The sequence below is a fragment of the Manacus candei genome, unplaced genomic scaffold (assembly GCF_025592945.1).
Source record: "Manacus candei isolate 608988 ecotype Guabito, Panama unplaced genomic scaffold, ASM2559294v1 h1tg000014l, whole genome shotgun sequence".
Lineage (NCBI taxonomy): Eukaryota > Metazoa > Chordata > Aves > Passeriformes > Pipridae > Manacus > Manacus candei.
The window spans coordinates 33,071,907-33,098,441 of NW_026138062.1; the positions used below are offsets into that span (position 1 = coordinate 33,071,907).

At 39.0% G+C, this 26,535-nt stretch overlaps 1 protein-coding gene across 1 annotated transcript in view; it reads left to right on the forward strand.

Moving 5' to 3' along the window:
* The first annotated feature begins 788 nt into the window (after positions 1-788).
* UBL3 (ubiquitin like 3) overlaps positions 789-26,535 on the forward strand; it is a 56,620-nt gene continuing 30,873 nt past the window's right edge. The window contains exon 1 of the mRNA XM_051779076.1: positions 789-1,793. Within this exon, the coding sequence (XP_051635036.1) occupies positions 1,767-1,793 (27 nt within the window). The 5' untranslated portion in view covers positions 789-1,766. The remainder of the gene's footprint in view (positions 1,794-26,535) is intronic.

A 26,535-nucleotide genomic window follows, 5' to 3' on the forward strand; every position in this document is an offset into this window, starting at 1 on the left:
AGTGATGTACAGACCCAGACTTGCAGATCTCGGGTGCAAAAAAACCCCAAACCAATGACATGAAAATATAGCAAACTTCCAGGATCTGAAGGGGGCCTACAGGGTGGATGGAGAGGGACTCTTTGTCAGGAACTGTAGCAATAGGACAAGGAGTAACAGGTACAAACTGAAAGAGGGGAAATTTAGGTTAGATATTAGGAAGAAGTTTTTTTACTGTGAGGGTGGTTAGACAATGGAACGTGTTGCCCAGGGAGGTTTTGGATGCCTGAACCGAGAAGGTAAGGTTGGACAAAGCAACCTAGTCTAGTGGGAGGTGTCCCGGCCCATGGCGGTGGGGGGATTGAGACTAGATGATCTCTGTGGTCCATTCCAACCCCTTAACATTTAATGGTTCTACGGAAATTCCTTTTTTTTTTTTTTGGAAAGCCGTCCAAGAGGACATCGCGGGCCACGCGCTGGGAACGGCACCCGCTGCGGGAGGAGGGGGCTGCGAGGGGCGCACCCGTGAACGCCCCCGAGGAAGCTGCAGCGCCCTTGGGAAAACGCCGATTTACGTGGCGGTCGGGGCGACACCGCTGCCCGCCGGGGGAACCGTCGCCGCTGCCGCGGAGCCCCCACAGTGCGGCCCCGCCGACACCGAGGGAGCGCGGCGGTGGTCGGGGGCGCGCCCGGCGGGGCGGGACGGGGCCCCGCGGAGGGCGGGCGGCCCCGCCCCGGCGGCGATCGGAGCCCGGCCGCCTACAAGCCCCATGGTGCCGCGCGGGGCGGCGGCGTGTGACGCGCCGGGAGAGGGGGCGGTGGCGGCGGCGGCGGCAGCGGAGGGTCCGTGTCTCCCCTGCCGCGTCCCCTCGCTCGGCTCGGCGGGCGCCATGTTGGCTTGAGCCGAAGATGACAGGGGGCGGCTGCGGGCGAGGATCGCGCTGAAGGAGCGGCACCTTCGGCTCGTGGCGCGGCTAGCGCGGCTCTTGGGGGGCGCCCGGAGCGGCCGGCGGACGAGGCGGGAGAGGGAGGGAGGGCGGGCTGAGGAGGCGGCGGCGATGCGAGCGGAGAACTGAGGCTGCGGGAGGCGGCCGCCGTCGAACGCCCCCGGCCCCCGCCGAGTGCCGCGGGGGAGGGCTCTCCCCTCCGGCCGCCCTCCCTCTCCGGCCCGTGTCCCCGCCGGCGCTGTTGGATGCCGCACAGCGCCTAGGGGGGGCCGCAGCCCGGCGTCCTCCCCAGCGGCCCCGGGCCCACCCCGGCCCTCCCGCCTCCCTGCTCCGCCGACCAGGGCAGGAGCCAGGTCCTGCCTGCGCGCCCGGGTCGCCTGCGCCGGCTGAGGAGGTGACTTGGACGCACTATTATCCCGCGTGAATCATCCCGTCGTCATTTGCCGAGGCTGGGAGAGAAGGCAGAGGGAGAGAAGGGGGGAAAAAGCCCGCACGCAGCTCATGTGGCGGTGTAGTCCTGCTGCCTGGTCTACCTGGCACCGCTGGTGCTGCTGCTGCTGCCGCCGCCGCCGCTGCTGCTGACAGGGATCTGCTGCCATCTCTGGTCTCCCGCTGGCTCCTCCGGTACAGCCTGGCACCGCTGCCCCTGGATAGCCCTGCTCCTCAGCCAGCCGCCTTCCCCGCTGCTTGCCGGGCACCTATTTCGCGTAGGGGACGTGGAAGCTGCTGCCTCCGACACTGACACCGGTTTTGTTTCTTGAAGATCTCCGGCGGGCTGCTCTTGGTGCTGCCTTTTTTTTTTTTTTAAGTTCATTTTAAGCCATTTAGGGTAACATCAAAATGTCCAGCAGTGTTCCAGCTGATATGGTGAGTCTTGGACTCTTTATTAGTAGTGTTATTATAGAATAACGTTTATTTCGACCTGTTTTTGGCAGAGAAGATGGAAAGAAGGGTGTGGGAAGAAAAAACCAAAAAAGTCTCCGTTGCGTATTTAAGGAACATTAAGTTCCCAGTTAATAACCCCCCCTCCCGCCCCAGATGCTGGTTCTGCTTCGCTTTTTGGTAGCGGAGTGGGAGATCTGCAGCGTCGCCTCCTGTGTAGCAAGGGAAGGGGGATACCAGCGCTCCCTTACCTATGGCCGTCAGTACCTGACTGCTCACGCTTGTCTCGTGTAGCACTGCTCTTCAGCACCGTTGAGCATTTTTTTGGGGGAAGATAAATCGAAGTAGAACATTTGGGATGAATTGCTCGACACGGTTTTTTCCTTTTTTTTTTTTTTTTCTTTCTTTAAATACTTCTTAAACTTGACTTGTATCTTGCCGACGCTTTGTCTTCTGATGTTGGTGGGAAGTTAATCTGTTCACTTGCTGCCGGGTCAAGAGCGAGAGAGAAATTCTCGTGGGCTTTATTTTCATGGCGAGGTTCTTTGTGCACTAGCTGCAATCTGGACATTTTTCAAGGGCACTCCTAGTACTTCTTATGGCGGACTGTACTTCAGCTTGTATTGGATACTCGGCTCCGTACATTTAAAATAGGGAGGGATAGCTGGGCATGAGGAGGTAGGGTGAATCAGGTCTGCTAGGTAATCGTCCGTTCAGCACGACTTTCTCCGTTTGTATATATTTCCATGAATCAGGATATATTTCCATAAATCACTTAATTGGGAAAAAATAAAACCCCAGACTTGTAGCTACAGTTGAGTATGTTAGTTCTTTATTCTTAGGGCAGAATATTTTCATGTATCTCCACACGACTGTTCACATTTAAAGGTACTTTCCCCCCACCCCCGAAAGCAGAAGACTTATCTATGTTTTTTTTTTTTTCCTTTGAGGATGAAGTTCTGTTTTGAATGTAAAACCTGCCCCGGTAGTGATAACAGTAAAACCGAGTAGCCCTTGTTTCAGTCATACTTATGGCAAGTGGGCTGTTGAAATAATGGTATCCTGTTAGTTGCTGACTTTAAGTGTTTCCTTCGCAGCTTTTGTACAGCAGCAAAATGAGTAAATTTTGACCAAAAAACCCCCAAACCAGTAAGATATTGGGGATGATCAAACACGTTTATAAGCTTACTTTTTTTTTCTTTTCTTCTGCCTGCCTTTCTCAAATACTGTAAATAAATTTTGCTTCCCCTGGACGAAAAGACTGATCAAAGGATTTAAAGTCAGAGGCAATAATCTCCTCAGCTATCAGTTCTCACATATTTCTTTTTGGTCTCTCTCTCTGACTGTTAAAGCCTTCTGAACCCCCTTCTTGCTTGCGTGTGGCTGTCTAGCGTTATATCACAGAAATCCTCGCCTTGGCTGTGGAGGATTAGATGCAAATCTCGGTGCTGCTTTTTAAGTTGCCTGGAGGAGTCCCTTGACTGTGACATGAAGCGCACTCCTCTTCCCTCTCACCCTGGGCTGAGCTGCCACCTCCACACTCCTACTAGGTCCTGGCTGCCACTAGGCCTGTAATGTTTTACATTTTCTACAAAAGATACAGATGTTAAGATAGGTAAAATACAATTTTGATTCTATGAAAACTATTTCCTCTGTTGTTACAGTGTAATGAGAATACCACTGCTGGGAATAGCTGGGCCTAGTGCTACTCTGTTTATTCAAATCAGGAAGAAGCTTGTTATACATAGTGGTGTTTAAATACTGAGTCATTACAAAAACATTTGAATGAAGAGGTTACCAATGACGATAGAATTTAACTGAATAAATAGATATATTCTGCTCTGGATGTATTTTACCCTGTCTTGGGATCATTTGTCCTTTTTTTTCTGCATTATTAACTACACTTTCTCTATGAAAGTTTGATGTGTGTTGTGGAAATTCCAGTTATTAATTACAGCTAATAAATATTACTTTATAAAAAGAGTGCTTGAAAACTCATTTTGGGTCTCCTTTTGTCACCATCCTCCATATTTCAAAGGAGGTTGTTCAAGAAAGAAAATGAAATTGCCGTTTGTTTGCTCTTTAAAAAGGAGCACTTACCAGGCTGTCACGTTGTTTATATATGTTTTTATTTAATATAGGATTTTTAAGTTTGCATTTCTCTTATCCACCCACTGTGTAATTTGCATTTGCAAAAAATTGATTTCCCATTTCTTCAGGAGTTGGCATCAGTGTGATGGAGTGTCATGTTATGAAGACTCCATTACACTTAGTAAATCTACTATGAATTACATAAGTATTATAATAATTATCTTGGAGACTGTTTATGTCAGATTCATGAACTAACCCTCTCATAATAATAATATTGTAATTGCTACTTCTTAAAAATGTGTTCATTTGTCTTCCTGTCCCACCTTTGAGAATGATGTGCTCTACATAAATTCGTAGTAAATTATCTGATCTTCAGCAAGCTTTGTATTTGTAAGTAGGCATAATTTGACCCAGTCTCCTGTTCTCTGACATTTAGTTGACTTCTTTCCAGAACTGCAGCAGATTTTACCAGCTAACCATTTCAACATCACTTCTTAAATAATTAACACAGTACTTTATAATTTGCATTCCACTAATAAATTGGATAGTGACACACCACATTCCGGGTATTGTAAGTTTGTGGTGCATTATTCCTTGGCAATGTGTGCTACTTACAGGTTAAAACTCCACTCCTGAAATAAAACCTGCTAATATTGACCTCTCTACCTGAGTAGTTTCATTACCTTCATTAGGACTAAACATGTATGAGGCAGTACTTGAAGATTATACTGCATATTTAGAGCCTAATTTGGTTCAATTTTTCACTGGTGACTGTAGTGGCAGCAGGGCATCTTTGATTATGTTCGGTAATTTCATCAGGTAATTTATCAGTTTTACCATTTGGTAGCAGTTAGAGTTTGACTGTGAATAACATGAGGGTTGTTTCCAAGTTGTATTTCTTTTGTAATGATACATAGACATGAGGTGGTTTATGGACTTGTGAAATTAATCACGCTGGTTTTTTGAGTGGACCAAATGAAAATGGTTTGATATTTGTTCAAACACTGTAGCTGACTATTTATAGCTATGAAAAACTCAATTCAGTCAAGAAGTTATTCCTCAATTGAATAATCCCCGTTATTTGAATGGAGTCATCACAAGAATCTGGCAAGCTGCATCTCTGTATTCTGTGTGCCTAAGATACTTCTCCTTCTAGTTACAATTCTTCAGACATCTTAGAATTCCACAGTCTTAGAATTTAAGTCTGCATGACTGAAAAGTATTAACAGTGTCCACTGTTTCCTGTATTTGGTGCATTTTATGTAGGTATGAAAAGGCTCTGCCAGCACTCTCTGGGCAGTTCTTTGCATGCCCTCTAAGGTATCCAGTTCTTTTTCTGTGTGAGTAGTAACAGAGGGTGATGCTTTTGGCTTGTGGTGGGTTTTTATTGTTTGTTTGTTTTGCCCTCAGGTTGGGGGTTTTTTTGCATTTGATAAACAGCAGAGTGCCAGAATCTGTCAAACAATTAAAGGTTTTAATTTTTTATGTGCACAGCTATTGAATCCATATGCTATACTTAAGAGATGTAGGTGGTATGGGAGAGATTATTTTTAAGAAAACTGAATGTTTGGTGTGAGACAGTTGCAGACATACAAGAGGATGAAATATATGGTCTAAAATACTTATATGTTTGGGCAATATTAAAGGGGGTAATAGGTGGAAGAACAACAAATAGAAACCCTGCTCAGTTCACTCCTTGTTAGTGTCAGCATCTTTAATGGAAATGTGTAGGTGCATGTTCTTTTTTAGGAAATTTAATATCGAATGGTGATGAATAGTTTAACATATATAGGGACTTCCTTTTTCATCCATATTAATGCAGGCTAATGGTGGAAAAGGTTGGACTTGTAACTGATGCTGCATCAGTAGGGGAATCTTAGCATCCAAGAATAAGGCTCAGACAGGAAAGATTCAAAGGAGTAGCTGGTTGTATGGCAGCTGAATTTTGTTGTCCACCGTTCAGTCTAAACACTCATTTAGGAATAATACATGTACTTTGTTCACTGGTAGCATTTTAATGTATTGGAACAAAATGTGAGAAGTCAGGCATCTCTGTTCTTCTGCTTTAGGTGCTTTTCTTTTTGCCTTCAGTAGATCCTTTTTCTGGTTTTGAAAATTAATGTATTCCTAGTAGCCTCTGTGCTTAATAGTCATAAGTTAGTCCCCTACTTTTTTTAATAATAAAAGTCTAATTATTTCTCTGTATTTTTGTAACCCCCCACATGTTGAAAGTTCATTACATTCTATGATAAAAATAACTTATTGAGTTTTTCTGTATGGATATTTTTTCCTTCCCCTTTTTGATTTTTCACAATTGTTTGCTGATTGTAACAGATAGGAGTAGCCTATTTTTTCCCATTTTCAGGTGTTTGTTTTGGTTTTTTTTGCCTATTCTTGGAAAAGGAATTGGTGGGATCTGTGTTAGAAAGAACAGCTTGAAGAAGCTTCTTCCTGACTGCGTGTATGTTGAGCCAATATATAAGCCGGTAGAGCCGTTGTGTAGCATATTGCAGTGCTTCTTGTAACAAAATGAAGAACCTCCTTCTTGTTATCTGCAGCAGTGGCCAGGGATAAACTTAGCAAAGCTGATGTTGAGTGTATATAGTTGGGTATACTCCAAAATGATTTGTTTTTATCATTTCCCCCACCCACGTGTTTTTGTTTCACAGATTAAAAAAATGTCATACCTGTTTATCTAAAAACCAAAAAGAAACATCTTAGTAACTGCTGACGTTTTATTTATGGTATTGCAGTAGAAACTTTGTAACATACTAACACGTTAAAGGTACTCTGAAACAGTGTTTGCTTGTCCTTCCTCTCATTTGCTTTGGGACTGAGCAGCTGCAACCTGTGGATGAGAGGCTGGGCCTTGGTGCGGCTCTATACTTCAGATGGAAGCGTAGGCTGGTGGTGTAAACTGTTCCTTCCTTCCTGCCACCCACCCTTGTTGTTGTTGTTACCTGAATTGGTTTCTCTTTGCTTTTGTTGTCTCACTCCATGAAATACTGGAGGGCACATATACTGAAGGACATTCAACTCCTCCCTTATTGGGAATTCTGGGAAGCCAGCAGTAGCTGCTGGCAGGTTCCATCAGGACTGAGAGACAATATCCAAATGCTGAGTATATCTGAGTGTGGTAAAATGATCACATCTACAGCAGGAACTCAATTCTGCACATTAAAAAATTTACAAACATCATCTGTGGCAAATGGACTGGTCAGTCAGGGCCTGAATGGGGACAAATTGCACTTGTTAGATGTGGAATTAGGGACAACTTCAGGTATGTGTAGTCTGTGTTTCAGCTTGGAGCTTGTAACTGCTGTTTGTGCATATATAAACCTAAATTTTAGATCATTCAAGGCCCACATCTCACTTCCTTGGCTTGGCGTAAGGCAGTAGTAGGAAGTTAGCCTGGCTGAATGTGGTCCTTGCAGCAGACTTGGTAAGCAATGCTTTCATGATACTGAAAACAAAATGACTGTGGGCATCCTTTGCTGGGTTTTTTTTGAGAGTTCTTCCTAAGTGCAACTTTTGCTGAAAGCCATGATCATGGTATTTGCAGTCAGTGGGATTTACTTGTTTTATATTTCTGGTCAGATTTGCTACTCAGTAAAAGTCAGAATGTAAACTTTTGATGATGTCTGTATGTCTGCATATACAGTAGTGAGCAGAATGGAGACCTCAGATCTGACTCAGCCTGTGAGTGCTACACTAGCTTGCAAGAATCCAGAAATATCTGGAAAGTGACTAATCATTCTTGTGGTTTTATGTAAAAGAGATAGTACAGCTTATTTTCAGTCTCTTCTGAGGACAGTATTGGATCCACTGGCTTGGTTATTCTAAGTAAGGTGAAAGGTGTTGCTGCTGAGCAGTACTCTTTCTCATATTGTCTGTTTTCACAGCAATTAATTGAGGCTACTGAAGTAGCAAGCCTTCCCTGCCACAATTTTGCATGCATAAACTTTAGCTCATCATAATTATTAAGGGATTATGACTGAGTACACTGATTTCATTTTAGAAGTTGAAAATGAGCAGAATGTCAATAAGAAATTTTAATGTCATTATTCTCACGTCAAATCTAAACTTTGAGACCCTAGCTCTTCACCAGTTTTGACATAATTTAGAAATCTGTCTTTTTGTATTCAGTTATTGTTAAAAATTATCCTGTAAATTCTTCTAGAAGGACAACCTTTAATTTTTGACAACTTCTGTTATACATAATGTTGCAGAACATCTTAAAGCAATGACTGGAACATTTTTCACTTGGTATACCTCCAGACAAATAGAAAGTCACAGATGTACCACTAAGTGTTGCAAGCACTGATGGTGAGGAAAGACTGAGAGAAGGAAAGCATGAATAATCAAGACCCTGCAAGAACTGGTAGAAGAAGAGGTTACTGAGACATCAGTTGAGGTTCTGCAAACAGCATTGTGCACTTCAATATTATGGGGTTTTTTGGATCTGAAAAGAAATTTAAAGGGGGAGAAAAGATGCTAAACAAGCTTTCTAACAATGTAGATAAATTATGTAGGAGGTCTGTTTGTTTTTGAGAGCAGTACTTAAAGAAAAAGTTAAGACCTTCTCATTTGTAGGTCTGCTGTGCCTCAAAAGTATAGTTCTGCAAAAATACTTAAATGTTGCAGCTTATAACTCTTATATATTTGTGGAAATTTAGTGTATTTTGTGGTCACTAACTGGAAATGTGTTCAGCTGCTTGACAGAGGATGAGTTTATTGCTACTTGTAAACCATACACAGTGAAGGCCTGCTCTCAATTCATAGTAAAACTTTGCAAGTATATTAAAAATCTGATTAAAAAAATAGTACATTTCCTACAAATAGTAACTGTGTATAAAATGAAAATTTGGCAGATTACACAACTGTGATACTGCCGTCGGTGTCTTATAGGTTTTTTTTCTACTTTCTATAAAGAAATGTGAAAATAGTTTGCCAGTGGCAGGATTACGTTTGTGGGTTTGTTTTGGTTTGGCTACTCACTTAAAATTATTTGGGTGATTCAGTTTACAGTTAAATGGAAAGCTTGTGGCAGAGTTTAGCTGAGACTTTATTCCATTACACTGTTGTTATGGAGACAAAAATAAACAAAAAACTCTTTTGAGTTTTATGTACCTGATACAGACTAACCAAGTAAAACCAGAGATTCTGTCTAGGGCTTTGGTAGGTTTGTTTTACTGCTACTGAACAAGAAATCTGTGCCTTAGTGGGACGTGGGTACCAAAATGATACTTCCTGTTCAACTGCAGGGATGCAATCTGGAGATGTTTGTGTTGGTGTCTGCCTACTGTGACGCTTTCAGTCTCTCCTGAGGGCTGGCACAGGTTACTGTTCAGGCCAGTCTAATTTATGTCAGTAGCTTGGGCCACTGCTGAGGAACAAAGGTGGTCTTATTGTGGAGTGCTCTTTAGCTGCAGCTGAGGATCTGGATTTTGATCTGTGAATCTATTGGCCATTTGAATGAGAATGAAAGCTTAGCTCCTTTTTTTTTTTTTTTTAAGGGTGGTCCTGAGCTCTTCTGTAAGCTCTGTGATCTTCATTATGCAATATTAACTGTTTCATGTTGCATAAGAAATTATCTCAAGCACTTGATAAAAGTGGGAGACCAATTTCAAAATAAACACAAGGAAGCTGTATGTGTTTTTCTTTGAGATTGAAGAGAAGAATATGTTTCATCTCAAAAAGAATAGTACTTCAAAGCCATATACTGTAGCATTGGTTCGTATCTCCTCAGCTAAGTTAGGATATTGTAATACTTTGTGGTCTGGCAGAGATCCACATCACCATAATCTGTTTCTGATACTTAACATATACTTTAGATGGTACTACTTAATCTGTCCCCAGAATCTAACATATGTTTTTAATATAGGGAAATAATGGAATAGTGATAAAACAGTGAAGTGCAGTGCTAATCAAATGTCTTTCATAGCTGAGGTTGTAAATTGAGGATTCTTTTCTTAGAAGTAGATTAGTACCAATCTACATGTGAATATATGTGGCATATACTAGTAAGTCTCAGGAAACTTATTATAAGTTACATTACTGTAAAACAGTTCTTCTAAAATAGCAGTCCCTTTCAGTATTTATTTTAAAATTAAATATTGTCTTACATGTTTTAGGCATGCTTACCTTTTATATACTGTAAGAGAGTAACTAGAAAGCTTTGTATGCTTTTAAAGTCTGAAGTACCTAGTTGCAGTATTTTCTTTTAATTATAGAATTCATATTTTCTGGGCATCAAAATAAAGTTAGTTTTTGAAATAGTGTGTTTGTGTTTGATGCACAACACATTACTTAGAGCATATTAAATGTGAATATTTATATCATTTTTCCTGTGAATGAATATGCTTTTAATCTGTGCAAATGAGTTACACATCATAACAGCTGTGCAGTCACTTCTGAATCCAGGTTATTGATCTGTGATGGAAACAAGCTGGATTGGACTCGCATGTTTTACTGATTTATACTTTGCAAGCTTGTATAGCTATTTTTGGCAATAAACCCCAAACTCTTAGAAAACTTTATTAAAATGTTTTAGGAGTGTGGAATAAATCCCCATTTGCTAACTCCATATGATTCAGTGATAATGAAGTTAACATGAAATCACACACAGAATTCCAGTACCCATATTATAACACATAAGTGTTGATGAGGATGTAGTGTATGTTTATTAGAATAATTAAAAAGCTGTTTTCTCAATAGAGTTGTGTACTTTCTCTTATGAGAACTTCCTATGTTTTTGCTTGCATTAATTTTCTGGATTTTACCTGCTGGACTGCAGTGTCCTATACTTAGCAGGACTCGTTGTGGGAAGGCATCATGGGTTTTGTACCAAAATATGCTGTAATGTGTATTCTTTATGCTGTGGATTTCCAAGAAAAGCTGTTTTAAAGACCACCTGTATAATTCAAAGATATATTAAGTATTTTATGCAAGGTCAGTTCTGTGCTAGTTCACTTCAAGCTCAAATCCAAATGAAGGAAAGCTTTTATCTCAAAAAAAAAGTTAGAAATATGTTAGTGAGTGTTTCTAGTTGTCTAGACAGAAGACTAGGGTTTTAAGGTACAATGTATTAGGTCTGGCACTAAGGGAACAGCTTGTTACCGAGATATTTGACTTTGTCTTGAGCATCTCATTTTCATAACTAATGGCAAGATGACTAGGAGCTCTTATTAAAGAGGAACTGCTACTGGGTTTGGTTTCTGTCTACTTACTGCCTCTGGCCAGTATATTTCCATGAGAATCAGGATTTCATGTAAGCCTGAAAATGAAAAAAATTTTTTTTTTAATTACATATATTTAAAATTATTTGGAGTTTCAAAATAGCCACTGTAGTGGGTGGAATGCTAGGTAGACTGTAAGTGGGGTTGTAATGAGGACTCTGGTGGAAGTGGCCATGGGTGATTGCCAAATTGTCTTAGTTTGGGGAAGGTCATGTTGGGGTTGTTTCTTCTCACTAGGAAGGGAGAAGGTGGTTCAAGGGATAGCCAGGGAAGTCTCTATGGAGGGATGTAGTGCAGTTGAAGTGTATTTCTTGTTCGAGCGTTCTCAGGCAGGCACTTGATGATCCTAGCTTATGTGCTCCTTGCACTTAGCTGCAGGAGGTAAGTAGGAGTTGGAAAGCTTTTGATGGGGAAGTTTCGATGTGGATGGACTCCAGAGCCACAGCTGTAACTTTCCTTGAATTAACCATGAAGAATGGGAAATCTCTCTTTATCGAGCCTCGCGCTATTTTTAAGCTGAACTTGTCTTTCAGTACAGATTTTGTGGCTTTTAAGGAAATACAGTTTATCTTGTATGTTTTGCTATTGTGAGTATGGTGTATATGCCATAGCACTATGTATGTCATACATGGAAAACTCATATTAAGAGAGAACTCCTTCCACTTGTAAAATGAAGTACAAAACCAGTCCTAAATACCTGACTGTTCAACAGTATTTATCCATCCTATGGTATAAATGCTTAATTGTCTCTTCTTCCAGAACCAGGTGCTTTTCCCCCTCACCTTATTCAGCACATCCTCATTGTTCAGAGACTGGCAGTGTCTTACCTTCCTGTGCTGCTCAAAATTTTCTTGGAAGATAAGTCTTAATCTTCCTGTGATACTAGTCTCCTTAATAAGCATTTAATAAAAATCCATTACTTTTGGAAAATCTGTGGGAGAAGAGTTTATTATTTATCAAAAATTGTGGATATTGTGGAAATACAGTTTCACTTAAATATACTCCTTATGCTAGATGACTCTGCAGCAGAGTTGCAGGGAATAAAATCCAACAGTTTCAAGTGCAGTTAGCCAAACAAAATTCAAACAAGATCAAGACTTTCTTGTTGTGTTGTTTTGGGTTTTGTTTTGTTTGTTTGTTTGTTTTTATTTTTGTTTGGTGTAGGTGGTTTGATTTGGGGTTTTTTTGTGGTGGTTTTGGTTGGTTGGTTGATTTTTTTAATGACATTTTATATTTTAGCTAAATTTTGTTGATATTTCTCAAGCCAGTGCTGCTCTGGTGCATCTTCTATGCCTGTCAATCTAGATTGTTCAGAGCATGACTGTACTAGCATTTATTAAGCCAGTGTGCTCTTTGCTGATGTGAAGGGTTTATTCCAAAAGAGTTCTTGTGGACAGTGAGTTAATTATAATGAGGCAAAAATCAATAAAATATTTGTACACTGAGATGTGCTCCAAGAACATTTGGAGAAAGGTTGTAACTATATTAACGAGTTGTAAATAGCAAGTTCTGAGGCTAATGCTTTAGGGGAAGCTGGTTTTCATACCTACTTTATTTAGGGTTATGTTAGTATTTCTTTCCACTCTTATTATTGTTTGAGAATCACATGGTTTTGTTGAAGTGCTTTTGTTGATCTTGCAAACAGCCTGAGAATCTGAGCACTTTATTATCAATTATTGCCTTAATGTAGCTGTCAATTTTCATTTGCCTACTTTTCAAATAGCATGCTCTCAGTTTAAATCTGAAACAATCTTATGAGAAGGAAACAAATCCACAGCAATTTCTCATGTTCAAGGATGTGGGGATTTAGTTTTATTCTTAAATTATCTTGCTTAAATTCTGTATTAATTTTTTTTTTTTTTTTAGGAAATGAAATGTAAGAAAGACAACTTGTCCTATCCGTAGAGCACAGAATGATTTTCAGTCAATGCTTTTATCTGCAGATGTGCTGCTTGGTAAATTTCAAAGTCAGCTTTGAAAAAAACCCAACTCAACAGACAAGTAACAAAGTGAATAATTCAGAGTGCTGACGAGTGCCAGATAAGGCAGAGTGTAGGTAGTTTCCTCCCTTTCATAGTTGATTCTGCTGCTGCATGTCAGGCCTGACTTTGATGCTTAGGTGTCATAGGTTATGAATTTTATTTATAATGAACGTGTGGTTAGGAGGTGATTTTGTTCCCTTTAATTGCTCTCTTCGGGAAAGAAGAAAAAAGAAACTTCTTGGTTTATCTTGTAGTTCTTAGCATATAGAAATGAATACCAGAGGTAAAGAAAATTGGTGTAGTTAGTACAGTTTTGAAGTTGGTTTTCTTTTTTTTTCTTTGACTAGACTTTTTTTGCAGGAAATGGAAGATGGAGAATTATACTTGAATAGGCTAAGCATTTTTTCCCGACTTATATCACATCATAGTTTTTCTTGTAAAATCAGATTGTAATGTTCCAAAAAATGGGATACAGTTTTTAGGAAGAACCATAGCTCTTTCTTGGGAGTTTGAAATTTCCTATACAAAAATCACTTACTCAGAATAAAAAAATAATAGTAGTCTTGTATTTTTGCTCTGTCTTTAATTTTTGGGTAAAGCCAGCTGTTTTTTTGGGGTGCTCTGTTGGAAGCTGCATTGACTCACTGTAGGGTGTCTGTGGAGCTGTTGGGATAGGGAAGAGAAATCTTTTGAATTGTTTCAAAGTAGTTCTTGCTGGGTGGCTGAAAAAGATGACATTCACTTTCCAATGTAGGCATTTTAGACTACTGCAGCAGTTTGTAGGATGGGTGGTGGTAGCAGCTGAAAGGAGTACAGGGAGAAGACAAATAATGATTACACAACCATCTAGTGACAAAGGTACAGATGCTGAACATATCAAGTGTCAAAGCCATCAGGCTTATTTATGAACAGTAATTTGCTGTACAAGCACAATGGGCTGCAAGAAACAGTCAAGAAGTCATCATAATTTTCTCTTACCTTGCATGGGTTTTGTACTTGGAGTGATTAAATGTCAATTAAGTTTTTAATGTGTCAGTTGATAACACATTTCTGATGGACACCCTTGCCCTTTCTCTGCCTGCCAGACACAAACATATCCAAATCCATCTCTTAATATTTGTATTTTCAGTATTGCTGCAGAATGTAGATAGAAAAGCAGTGTGTGTTGCTTTGCTGGGTGGAAAAACTATTGAGATGTGTCTGTGTAAACATTATTTCACCTTTTGGCAAAAGTAAGTCTTACATTACCAAATACAGACTTTAAAGCAGTAAGGCTTCAAACACTTAATTCAGCTGCCTTAAACATGGCATCTAATGCCAGTGTGCACATGCCAACATGTCCAGGATGTTCAGAGAGGACTGGCAGCAGTAACACAAGAGTTCCAGGAGAACCATGCCCTACAGGAGGTGCAACTGCTCTATAGGAAGGGAATATTTCACAGCGCCTGAAAATAGCACTAGATATATATATTTAGGTAATTCTTTTGAGCTGTTAAGAGTTTTGTAAAACCTCATTTCCTATCCTTTCATACTGGTTTTTGTTAGGTTGTTGTTTCTTAGCTGAAATTCATTAAGTAGTGCTTCAAAAATCATTACATTATTTAATTTACAGTAAATCATGGTTCTGACAGCTTTGTTATTTTCTACAGAAAACTCTCACATCTGCAGTTGTGAACACTGCAAAGGAAAGAAAATTTTCTGATATTCAAAATACATTGCTGTCATTTTAGTGTACCAGATTTTCTAATTACAACTGTATGGGAATAGCAGTGTAAAACTGCTTGTAGTGGTGAAGTAGGTACAGTGTGATTGCAGATCTTTGCCAAGCATGACCCAGTCTAAGCTGTTGCACACAGCCTGTTAAGAAGAAGAAAATGGAAGTTTATCCACATTATCACTGTAAATTTGAAAGTAATTTAAGTTATCAAACAAATGACAATTTAGTTAATTTTGAACATTTTTAAACACACTATCCATCTTCATCATACTCTGTTGTGTAAAGTTGGATTTGAATGGTCTGTTTTAAAAATCACAGCAGAAATGGTGGTGTGTTTTTACCCAGGTGTGTAATCACACCTGTGGAGCAGGAGAGAAAGAATACTGTCTGTACATATGCTATGTTGATAATACTGAATTTTTTATAGTGGAATCTTGCAAAGAAAGATATGGATTGTTTGGGTTTGGGTTTTTTTTTTATATTGGATTAAAAGAAAGAGGCTTACTACTTTAAGCTTGACAGGTCTCTCTTGACATTTGACCTGACATATTTGCCTGAAATTTTGACCTGAAGATATTTCATATCCACAGAGCAGAAATGGATGAGTGAGTTGAAAAATTGTGCTTACATAATTAGATAATGAAGATTCTTTGGTATTATATAAGGTATAAATGTAGAGAAGCTTGTTATCATTGCCCTAGCAAGGTTTCTGTTGTATACTGGAGTAAATTTCATGCCTGTATTTTGATAAATACATTTTATGTTTATAGTTTGGAGGGCAGCTTTTGATACTTGTGTATTGTGTTATGAATTGAATTATGAATTGAATGAAGCCTTTGTGCTGTGTTTCATAGTAGCACTTTTGTCTTGAGTTTTGAAACATTAGTTTTGTGTGTATGGTGCTTCTTCATTGGATCTTTGTTGTTGCTAGTTTTGTTTTTTTGGGGGTTTTTTTAAATTCAAGGTAGAAATCTAATGGTCATAAAATTAAACCTTTCCAACATAAATTGTTGTGAAATTGTTGTGCAAGTTATTTTGCTTCATGTGTTGAAGAATTTCATGTAGAGGAATCTTTATATGGTATTTATATCTAAATATAGTCTTCATTCCTTTGACAAGAATAGTCTTTGCAGTTTTGCTTTTAGCAGACTTCTTTTGGATGGCTAGATTCCATTACTGAGGGATTAATGAAAAATTGACAAAGAAGTATTGATAGATTGGGAACCTTGGAAGTAACGCTTGACCTGAAGAGTCAGATTAATTTTCTTTTTTAAAATCATTTTACAGTATAAAGAAGCAAAGAACTAGCAGTCCACAAGTATATTTGTTCAACTCCATTTTCTGCTGTGGATACATGGGCTGTTACACTTTATAATACAGCCTCTATTTGTGGATGAGTGTATCATGATTGTTGAATGCAGGCAGTTTGTTCAGAAGACTTTTATTGTTCAAACTAAGCTGAAAATGATCTGTAGGATAAAGCTGTAAAATAGTTCCGAATTTCCATGCTTTGGAAAGCATTATATTGCCAAATCTGCGCACATGTCTTTTCTTTAATTATATTTCCTTTCCTTTGAAGATTGATGGTTAATAAATTACATATCTATTAATATAACATGCACAATAATCTATTAAATATTAAATTTTAGGGTTTAATTTAGATAGGAAGAGAATTTCCACCCAATGTAATGTATTAAAGAGGTCAGTCTACATAACTCTCGTGGGCCCTGAAGTAAGTAGCATGCACATTTGTAGCATCAGTATGCTACTTATTTAGGGAGAATTGACTGCCTAATCTGTAGTGATAGATATTTGAATTTTGTAAGTTTAATAATTATAGAATCATAGAATAGTTTAGATTGGAAAAGACCTGCAAGATCATCAAGTCCAACTGTTAACCCAGCACTGCCAAGTCCACCATCTAAACCATGTCTCTAAGCGCAACTTGTACACATCTTTTAAATACCTCCAGGGATGGTGACTCAACCACATCCCTGGACAGCCTGTTCCAGTGTTTGACAACCCGTCTGTGAAGAATTTTTTCCTAATATCCAGCCTAAACCTCCCCTGATATGTGTTCACATTTCTGTTTTGGGAATGGTCAAGTCTCTGTAAATGAGCAAATGTATCATTCAGACATGTAGAAATATTATAGGTTTTAAAAATTAGAATGAAGAATTGCAGTTAAGTAGTTATGTTGTGTTTCGCTTTCTTTTTTAAATTGATGAAAGACAGGGCTATGCTACTTTAGCTTGAGCCCATGTTGAGCTTGGTTTTTTGTGTCATTGAACTTGCTGCTTAAGAGTTCACAGGACTGACAGACTATTATTTCCAAGTTTAAGAAAAGTCTCTAATATAAACGAATGGTTTTTTTAGAGGATACCTTCACTTCTTCCTGTACCGTGTGAAGAGGTTAAGACTTTGATTTATGAAATAATAGAAGGGAATGATACTTGTTATTTATAACAAACAAATCTCTTTTTCCCTCAAACCCTGATATAAAACAAAGATAACAGCATTACTCTTTTCTTTGGTTGCATGGCATGACATTCCAAAGCATATGTGTAGAAGGCAACTTTGTAGCTATGTGAATATGGGGAAATTTTTTTATTGTTTGGGTTTTTTTTTCTTAAGCAATATATTATTTAGGCTTTTTTTGCTTGGTATGCCTCTAACTTTTTTGCTTGAGGTACAAGGAAGTATCCTTAAAACTCTTTACTTCTCTGAGCATGGAATTTTTTTTTTCAGATAACAAAAATACTGAATGGGATATAATCTATAGAAACGTGGTTTTTGTTCTAAGCATACGTATGTGCACTCCAATAAATGCTTGATTTTGTTTCATCTGAGAATTATTCTAAGGGTTTTTAAATATTGTATCTCAATTATGTTAAAAAATTATATTTGGAGACTGAAGCAAAGACCAATTTCATAACCTGTGCCACCATCTGTTAAATACACCAGAAGCTTATTTTTTTTTCCTGGATGAGTTTAGCCAGCTGTCCATTTTGCACTGTTGCCCGGATGGAGGCGTGCATTTAAGAATAACACAGTAGGCTTTCTGTCAGTTGACAAAAAGCTTTTTTATTTTGATCTGAGACTCCTTTAGCTTGTCTGACACTTCCTTATATTTAGTCTCTGGCTGAGGAATGTATTTGAAACCTTTCCCCTGTTGCACTCCTGTAGTCTGTGCTTTCATCTTCTCCCACTTAGGTCTGGAGCTGCTCCACAGGACCAGACATGTGCCATGCCAGCGAACCCTCTGCAAGACATGTGGACGTATTTGCTAGTGGCAACCCAAAGTCCATTTAATCCTATTGACATCCAGCCCACGTGGCATTCAGTTAATCTGTCAGACACTCTCCTTGCTTTATCTGACCCTGTGAGATGATACAGCAACCAGCTCTTCGCTGACTGCAATTTAGAACTGGCTTTAATTTTAAAACATAGTTTTAGGAATTAATTTTCTGACCTCTGTGGGAGTTTTTGCTTTTTTTTAAATTGTAAAGTAATGCCTTAGTAAAATCTAGAAGTCAGTTGAAGAAACTACCTGAGGCAGTGCACTGTATTTTGTGATTTGGATTTCTGTGAAATACGTTGTGTTCTGTGTATGATCGCTCACTCGTAGGATAGCAGAGCTCATTTCGTTGTCTCACTCTCTTCTGTCAGGTCGAGATTGTTGGGCTGGGAAAGGGTTTGGCTTCACTTCGTGTGGAAATCCTTGTTTGCCTGTTCTTCATCGCTGTGTTAGCTAGGGGTGTCTGCACCACCGAAAAGCAGTGTTGTGTATTCACAACAGTGAATTCAGTATTGTGTATGAATACCCCAGTATATTCTTGTCCTATCCAACTACACTTTCTGATCTTCTCAGAACATCAGCACTGTTTTGGTACAACTTGATGAAGTAGCATTTTGCTGTGTCTCTGAAGTGTAGATATGCCTATGAAACAGAAACAGGAATTTGTTGCTATTGTATGGAGTATATCTGGATTACTAATCAAGCTATGGTATCAAAATACTTGAAATGTTTGCTTTCCTTATGTGCATGTGTCAATTGGATAAACTGAACGTGAGAATTAATTGCATCCAGTCTCTGCCATTTGTACATAGTTTGCTTTGGCTTAACTTTATTGGCCCAGCTCATCAGAGGCTTATTCTAGGAAGATCAAGGGCCTCAAATCTAGGCTTTTAAAATCTCCTTTGCCCCAGCCCTTGTCTTCAAAATCTCACTGGAAGCTTTGTAGCTAAACCCAGAATATATAAGGTGATCGCAAGACAGTTCATTTATCTGTGTTCCTGGCAAGTGGACAGCCGAACCAAGCACTAAATGCCTTTGTTCAAATGTTTTGTTGAACCAGTAGACAAAATAGTGCTGTTAGCTCTTTTTTGGCAATTCGGTGTCTCCTTCTACTTTCTCATCTAGTCATTATGTCTGGACAGGATTAGCCATGTAATACTTGCCCTCTGCTGACCATGCTTCCACCATGTCCTTATAGTAGGATTTAGTTAGTGGTCCTGCTGCCCAAAGAAGAATTGGCCACTGGGTGGTTTGAGGGAGTAGTAATCTACCAGAAATTTCCCCAAAGCTTTTCCATATGTCCAGCTTAAAACCACTCTTCTGATGATAGTAGTTTTACTAGATCTGACCCCAGCAGAGGGGGGAGAGTGGGACCATCCCTTTCATCGATAGCCTGCATTCACAGAAGTCCAGATGTAACACGAAATGCACACTCCTTATGAAAAGACCAGCTAGCTGAATGTTAGAGATCCAAGCGTGCTTACATTTATGTAACCACCACTGTACTGAGACAATGCCAATCTCCAAACAGGATCATAGCAATGAACATAGCTTAAAGGATTAGTTGCTTGTCAGGCAAAACAGAAGCACTCTTTTAATTTTTTTTTTATTTATTTCATGAACTGAGTTTGAATAGTGAAAGGTACATGAATACCTAAATAGTCTTCATTTTAAGTAGTTATTGCTGTTATAAACTTCCAATGGAATTGAATTACTAAGAAGAGAATTAAGGAAATAAATTTCTTTCATTTTAATGCCTTTTTGATACAGTATTTACTCACTTCCTTCTCATATTCTGAGTGCCGTATTTATCAGACATTAATCTCCCTACTGATGTTGTTTTCTGTGTGTGGGAAAATAAATCAAGAGGAAGGGTGAGAAATCTGTAGCAATAAAAATCTGTTGGTCTGACAGAGGACATGAGTTTTAATAAAGCTATAATATGCATGTGTGTGGGAGGCATTGGAGGTGTTCATCTATTCCTGTAAAATGGTTTTTTTGTTTTGTTTAGCCCTTCAGCTATCGGTTGTAGTAGTGAAGTAGTGTTATAAACTGTTAAGGTAGGGTAGAAGATTTTTTCTTTTTAAGTCTTGGAGTCTCATAGAAAATTTGTGAGTCAGAGGTTGTTATGCAGGGATATAGTCCTAGACCCATAATAAATCACCTTTCCAGAACTTATTAGTAGGGCTTAAACCTGTTGGTGAGGCTGCAAAATGGGGTCTTTGAAGCTCTACTCAGTTTTACGAGTGCTTTGGTATATGGAATGTGTTTAATACAAATGGTATTTAAAAGTAAGAAAATTCATATTTATAGATCGTTGACTCTTAAGGTTAGAAAAGACCTCTGAAGGCGTGTTGCCCAAAGCAGAACTACCTGTGATGGTGGCTCAGAGCAGGGCTAACCTCACACTTCGATCACGCTGCTTGAGCCTCGTTCATTGGAGTTCTGTCTGTGTCAAAGATGCCAATTCTGCTGCCTCTCAGGGCCAGAGCTTAACCCACCTTCACTGGGAGGGTGTATCTGCACGTGCAGTGGGAATTTTCCTTGCTACAGCTTGTGACTATCAAAATGCTACATAATGCTGTTAGATACTTTAGCTCTTTGAAACCAACCTACATCAGAATTCCCTGTATTTTAAACTCTGTAAGTGATGGGTTTGGCGTCTGTAGCAAATAGGGAGTTTGCCTGTTCATAGGAGTTTGAAGAGACACCTGTAAGGTTTTATCAAAATAACCTATCATTCTGCATTCCCGACTTCTCTACATTGAGGTGTTTGCCCTTATCGATAGATAGAATGGTTATGATTGCATAGATTTGTATTGAAAATCAGGCTTATGTGAAATATCAACAAAAAGGTCCATCTCAGTTTCTTAGGTGGAAGTAGGAAAGTAAATTTATGTTTTGGGTTAAGAGGGACTTAAAAATAGCAAGACACTTCAATTGAAGCTAGATAGCTAAATAGGAACAAAGAAAAGAATTCTTCCCAAATGCTAAACAGGCCATTGTGTGTGTGAAGCTTTGGAGAGGAGCAGTTGATCAGATTTTTGTAAGGCAAAAGACAATAAACAGAGAAAAGTTTACTCTCTTCTTTGCTGTTTGTAATGGGAAAAAGTGCTTTAAAAATGTATGAACAATGTTATGTTCTCCCATACATCTTTTTGGGTCAGCAGTTAACCTTTTTTTCCTTGCATGTATAGTAACCCACGTCTTGTTCACTTATATACTTTGTTTAATGTGTTTGGACTTTTTTTGTTCCATTGGTTTTGGTTTTGTTTTAGACTTTATTTTAACATCTGCATCAGGCTACTGAAAGAAATAAATACAAAGAGGGGAAAAAGAAACCAGCAAATATCTTACTTAATCTGAATGGTGTCAGTGATACTAAAAGATGTGGAAATTGTGTTTTAAGTAGTTCTCTGAAATGCTGCATTGCATATGTTTCATAAATTTTTGAAAAGAGATATTGATCTGTGAAATATGCATCCTGATGGAATTTGGTGCTAGAAAAGAGGAAGGTCTGGAACAGAATATTGCTCTTTGCTTTTGTTATCAAAGAGGAAAGGGGCCTCAGTTAGTGATGATCTTGTCCGTGTCTGGACAAAATGTGATGTTTGTTTCGCTCTCCTGTGTTTCACTTGAATGTTCACACTGTTGCTGTACCTATAAAACAAAAACTCTTTTATTTGAATATGTATTCCCCTGGCTTTATTTATGAAAACCCCTTCCATTTTCTGAAGCATGATAAAACACAAGTAATGTTCTTAGTTTAATCCTGCAAGGCCACTGGGACCTGTGAGCCTCAGGATAATGTCACATTAAATGCGACCAATACCTCCCTCTGTATGCTGTCAAGCAGTGTCATCCTTGCAGCAGGTTTTGTGGTATTTTTAGGTCATGTGACAGTATATTGGATACTGTTTTTTGTGCTATGAGTGCTCATGTGTGTTTCTTTTGCTGTCTCATTCTAGTACCAGGTGTGAACAGGCAATGACTCAGTGAAGGAAAGCACGTTTATAGTATTTACATATCAAGGGAATGTGAGTGACTGATTATATCTGGTGACTTTTTTGATCCTTTGGATACAGGAAAAAAAAATCCATGCCTGTCACTCAAAGAAAGAATTTCAATACTGGAAATAAAATTATGACGTAAGAAAGCGCCAAAATCACCTATAAAGTTTTTTTAGACTCAGTAAAGGGTTTGGGTAGTTTTCTAGGCAAGTGATGCTTCACAAGATCTTAATTTTAATGAAAATGACACTATGGGATTTTTTTCCTCCCTTCAAATATGAGCCATGAAGAGAAAAGTTCATGCTGTTTTAATGAATTTTAAAATGACCTTTTCATAATCTTAGGAGTTGCAGGAGGATATCATAAAAAAAACCAAAAAATACCTTCAATTCCCAAATTACTTTCTGAACAGATATTTATGCCCTGCAATATGTTTGTCTTTCTAAAGAGATCCAATAGTTGGTATATTAAATATACATTTAATTCTCTGTGCCAACAGAGGATTATGAGTTAAATGAGAATAATTAGATTTATATACCAACAATTGAAAATATTGTAGGAGATGCCTTTCTTCCCTGGACTTCTGTCTGACCCAAAAGTCCTAAAATCCCTGGTGTGGTTGTGGGAAAAACTGTGTTAATTCAGGTATTATGTAGACAGCCATATGGTAGGAGAAGAAACAGAAGGATTTTTTTTTTTTAATTAGATAATGGTGGAGATACTGTAGACTGCAGCATCTTACAGTGCCAGCTGGAAACTATGCCATGCCCCTTGCCAAACTGCTGATGCTTCCCTTGTGTGAGCTTTCTTCATCAGGGCTTTTTACAAATTCCAATTCCTCTGAGCACAGAGACAGTCCATCCCAAAATGGGCAAAATGAGTGGATGAACCAGTAGACTGGCTTGGTTAAACAAGGAGCTCATGGTTGGATCATTAAGCTTAAGGAGGTTCTACCTAACACTTGGTTTTCTACCTGCAGGTTGGTTACAAGCAGACCTGCAGGGGTCTGTTGTAGGACCAGATTATTTAATATCTTCTTTCAGTGACCTGGAAGGGGAGACAGACACTTGTCTTGTGAACTCGCTCCTGTGAACACCAAACTGCAGGTGCAGTTGACCTGTGTGTGGGCAAGGCTGCCATGCAGATGGACTCAGGCAGCCTAGGGAAGGGACCAGCAGGAAAATCAGAAAATTCAGCAAGAACAGATGTCTTGCAGCTGGGGTGGACTAACCTCCAGAAGTGAGGCTTGCTGGGGACTGACTGACTGGGGAGTCAAACACAAACTGCTAGTGTGTCTTGGCAGGAATGAAGGCTGACAGCACCCAGGTGATACCAGGAAGAACATAAACCAGGGAATTAGGGGAAGTGAGTGTTCACTTTCACTTGGCTCTCAGTAGACTGCATCAGGGATACAGTGTCCAGCTTTGAGCGTTTTTTCCTGTACCTCACTGAAAGAGGAAATGTGTTGATGAGCTGCAGCATGCTCAGCAGAGGCCACTGAGGTGGAGCACTTCTGTGAGGAAAGACTGAGGGAACAGGAATTCTTCAGCCTGGAGAAGAGCTGACTTTGGGGACACCTAACACCAGCTTCCTAGTATCTACAAGGAGGCTGTCTAAAAGCTGGAACCAGGGTCTTTACTGACTGAAAAAGGTGGGAGAATGAAGGACAGTGGTCACAGATGGGAACAAGAGAGGGTTTGCATTGTGGAGAGGGATCTTTAGTGTTCAGGTTTACTTTTCTCTATCTTACTGCTTGCTAGAGAAATCTTCTGGTCATAGCAGTTAGTAAAAGAGCTTCCTTCTTTTCCTAATCCATGGTGAACCAGACCACCCCACACAACTTCTGAGCGTATGTATTTTTATCTTTATTGTATAGCCAGCAGAATATGCTTGGAAGTAAAGATGCTTCATAAATTGGCCGAATCTTTAGGTTAAATGGCAGTTTTATTGTTAGGAAATTACCTTGAAATGATTTTTAATTAAATCTAGGTTAAGATAAAATTTAAAAACACACTGTATATACAATATAGCAAATAGAAAACATAAATGATATAAAGAACACAACTACAGAAATGTAAGAGAGGGTATAGTTAATAGATTTACTTTAAGATTGAATGTGGAATACCTCCCTCTTGTTTCCAGATAGTTTACCATATTTTATTTCTCGAAACCCACCTTGACAGGGATTCTGTCTTTTTGTGTTGTGTTCCATAGGTAGTTGCTTCTCCTGGAACCTCTTTATTTTATTTTTTTTTAATCACTGGCTTTTAAGTCCTGAAAGGCTGTGAACGTATTGAATCACTTCCTTGAAACTTCTTAATTTATACTTCAGAGAATGTCTTCCACTGTGCTAACACAAGTACTGTCTTAGTTTCTTGAAGATGGAATTGCAGTTTTGTTTTGTCTGGTGTAATTTTCAGTTGTTTTTGTCTTGGTAGTAACAACTAAAAAAGGCTTGAAATGTCTTGCTCTATTTTCTGTGCCTTCTCTAATGCTTATAAATCTTTGAAAGAAATGTTATCTTCAACTACATCATCTATCTCTGTCCAATATTCATTAAACAACACACTTGTTACTAACATCTCAATGAGATATACGTATATATGTATGTATCTCACTACTAACAATAGTAGTGGAGTGAGAGATATACATATCTTTGTATATTACAGCTTTGGGGTGATAATGAATCTCAGGTAATCTGTCGCTCAGGGATACAGGGATACTGTAACATTCTTTTCTCTTTTTTTTTTTTTTTCTGCAGTGTTTTTATTGCTTTATATGACCTGACTCTCTTTTACTCCAGACTGTACTTTGCTCAGTTGCATTTGTGTACTTGTCTTTTGCTCTGTCTCTCCCTGCTATGACTTTTCCAAACACTTCCTTGTTCACAGGCAGAACCATCTGATGCCAGATTTGTATGAAAGCCTCTAGTTCAGGCTTGTGTTCTGGTCCAGCTAAAATATCTGTCCCTCTGATACATCTTTTATAGCTCAAGCAGAACTAGGCCTAAAACTGTCTGCTTTACCTCTGTTCTGGTTACACAGGCAGTATCAGCTTTCTGATTGTCACTTGGGTCTATAATCTGGGTGCCATTTTTGAATGGTGTGATTCACAGGCCTTAATGGGATCTTTATCCAAAGCTTTCAGATTCTTGTTTCGTAACAACTCTAAGTAACTTAAGTTGTCTTGTCCCTACAGCTAGTACTGTCCAGGTTCTCCTCATGTCTTTTTTTTTTTTTTTCCAGTTACTGCAGTATTCTTTTCTCTGACTCGTTTTATGAACTTCCAGAATGATCTGCAAAGATATAAATGTAATGTTTGCATTCTTACTATATCTGTTCACTATCTCTTTCTTCCCTAGTTCATGAAAAATAGGTTGCTTATCTTTGTATCATACACTTCTGTTTTCTGCTGGGTTGTTTGGCTCACAGTGGCAATTGCATGTGCACTTAATGATCCAGTGAGTACATCTTGACCTTTATCCCATACTACCCATTCTGTCCAGAAAGAGTGTTGTATATGTCTATTGCAAACTTAACATTTTCCTTCTTTTTACATCCCTTAAATTTCTTGTGCAAGTTTCTGTAAGAATTTTGACAACACAAAGGTAATATTCTAAGGCTACAGACCATAATAATAGTCAGCAGTGCTGTCTTTGTGGTTTGTTTGTTGAGCTTTTGTATTTCCTTGAGTTATAAGGGACAGCTTTTTTATTCTGGTAACAGTTAAGTGTACTAGACTTCAGTTCTGGGCAATATTGTCATACAGATCAGTAAGGACGATGTGGACAGTGTCTGCTTATAAACTGGGGAATATAAGATTTAAGGCAAACTGAAAGTTGTAAGGTGTCACTCCCAGAGTGACAAAAGTCCTGGCTAGCAGCTAGGCACAGCAGTCAGAAAAATGGTACAATAGTAACAGGTACAAGTAGGACAAAAGTTTAAAGGCAAAATATAAGTGTACTTTGGATCGTGCAGACACTGCAGGTAAAATGAATGGTCAGATATGTAAGAGACTAAACTGGGAGAAAGTGTATAATGTCACATAAATGTGTGAACACAAATGAGTCACTTGGACTGGGTGCAGGTAATTAGAAAACACTGCTGAAAGCAGGAAAAATTAGGAAAATAGAGAAGAAAATTGATAGAAAGCAGAATGTTGTAAGAGACAAGAAGGGCAAAGAGCATCCAGGATCACAGGAGTTCATAGATGACTAAGGATTAAACAGAGTCATCAGAGTAATTTATTGCAGTTTTTGTTCACCTTCTGAAAATAAATTGGGTTTTGGTTTCTTGACAAGTTGCAGTCAAACAGGAAAGGTGTTTTTTGGGGATTTGAATTTTTTTCCCCAAGGAACAAGAACTCACCCACCTACAAAGAGTAAAGTTAAT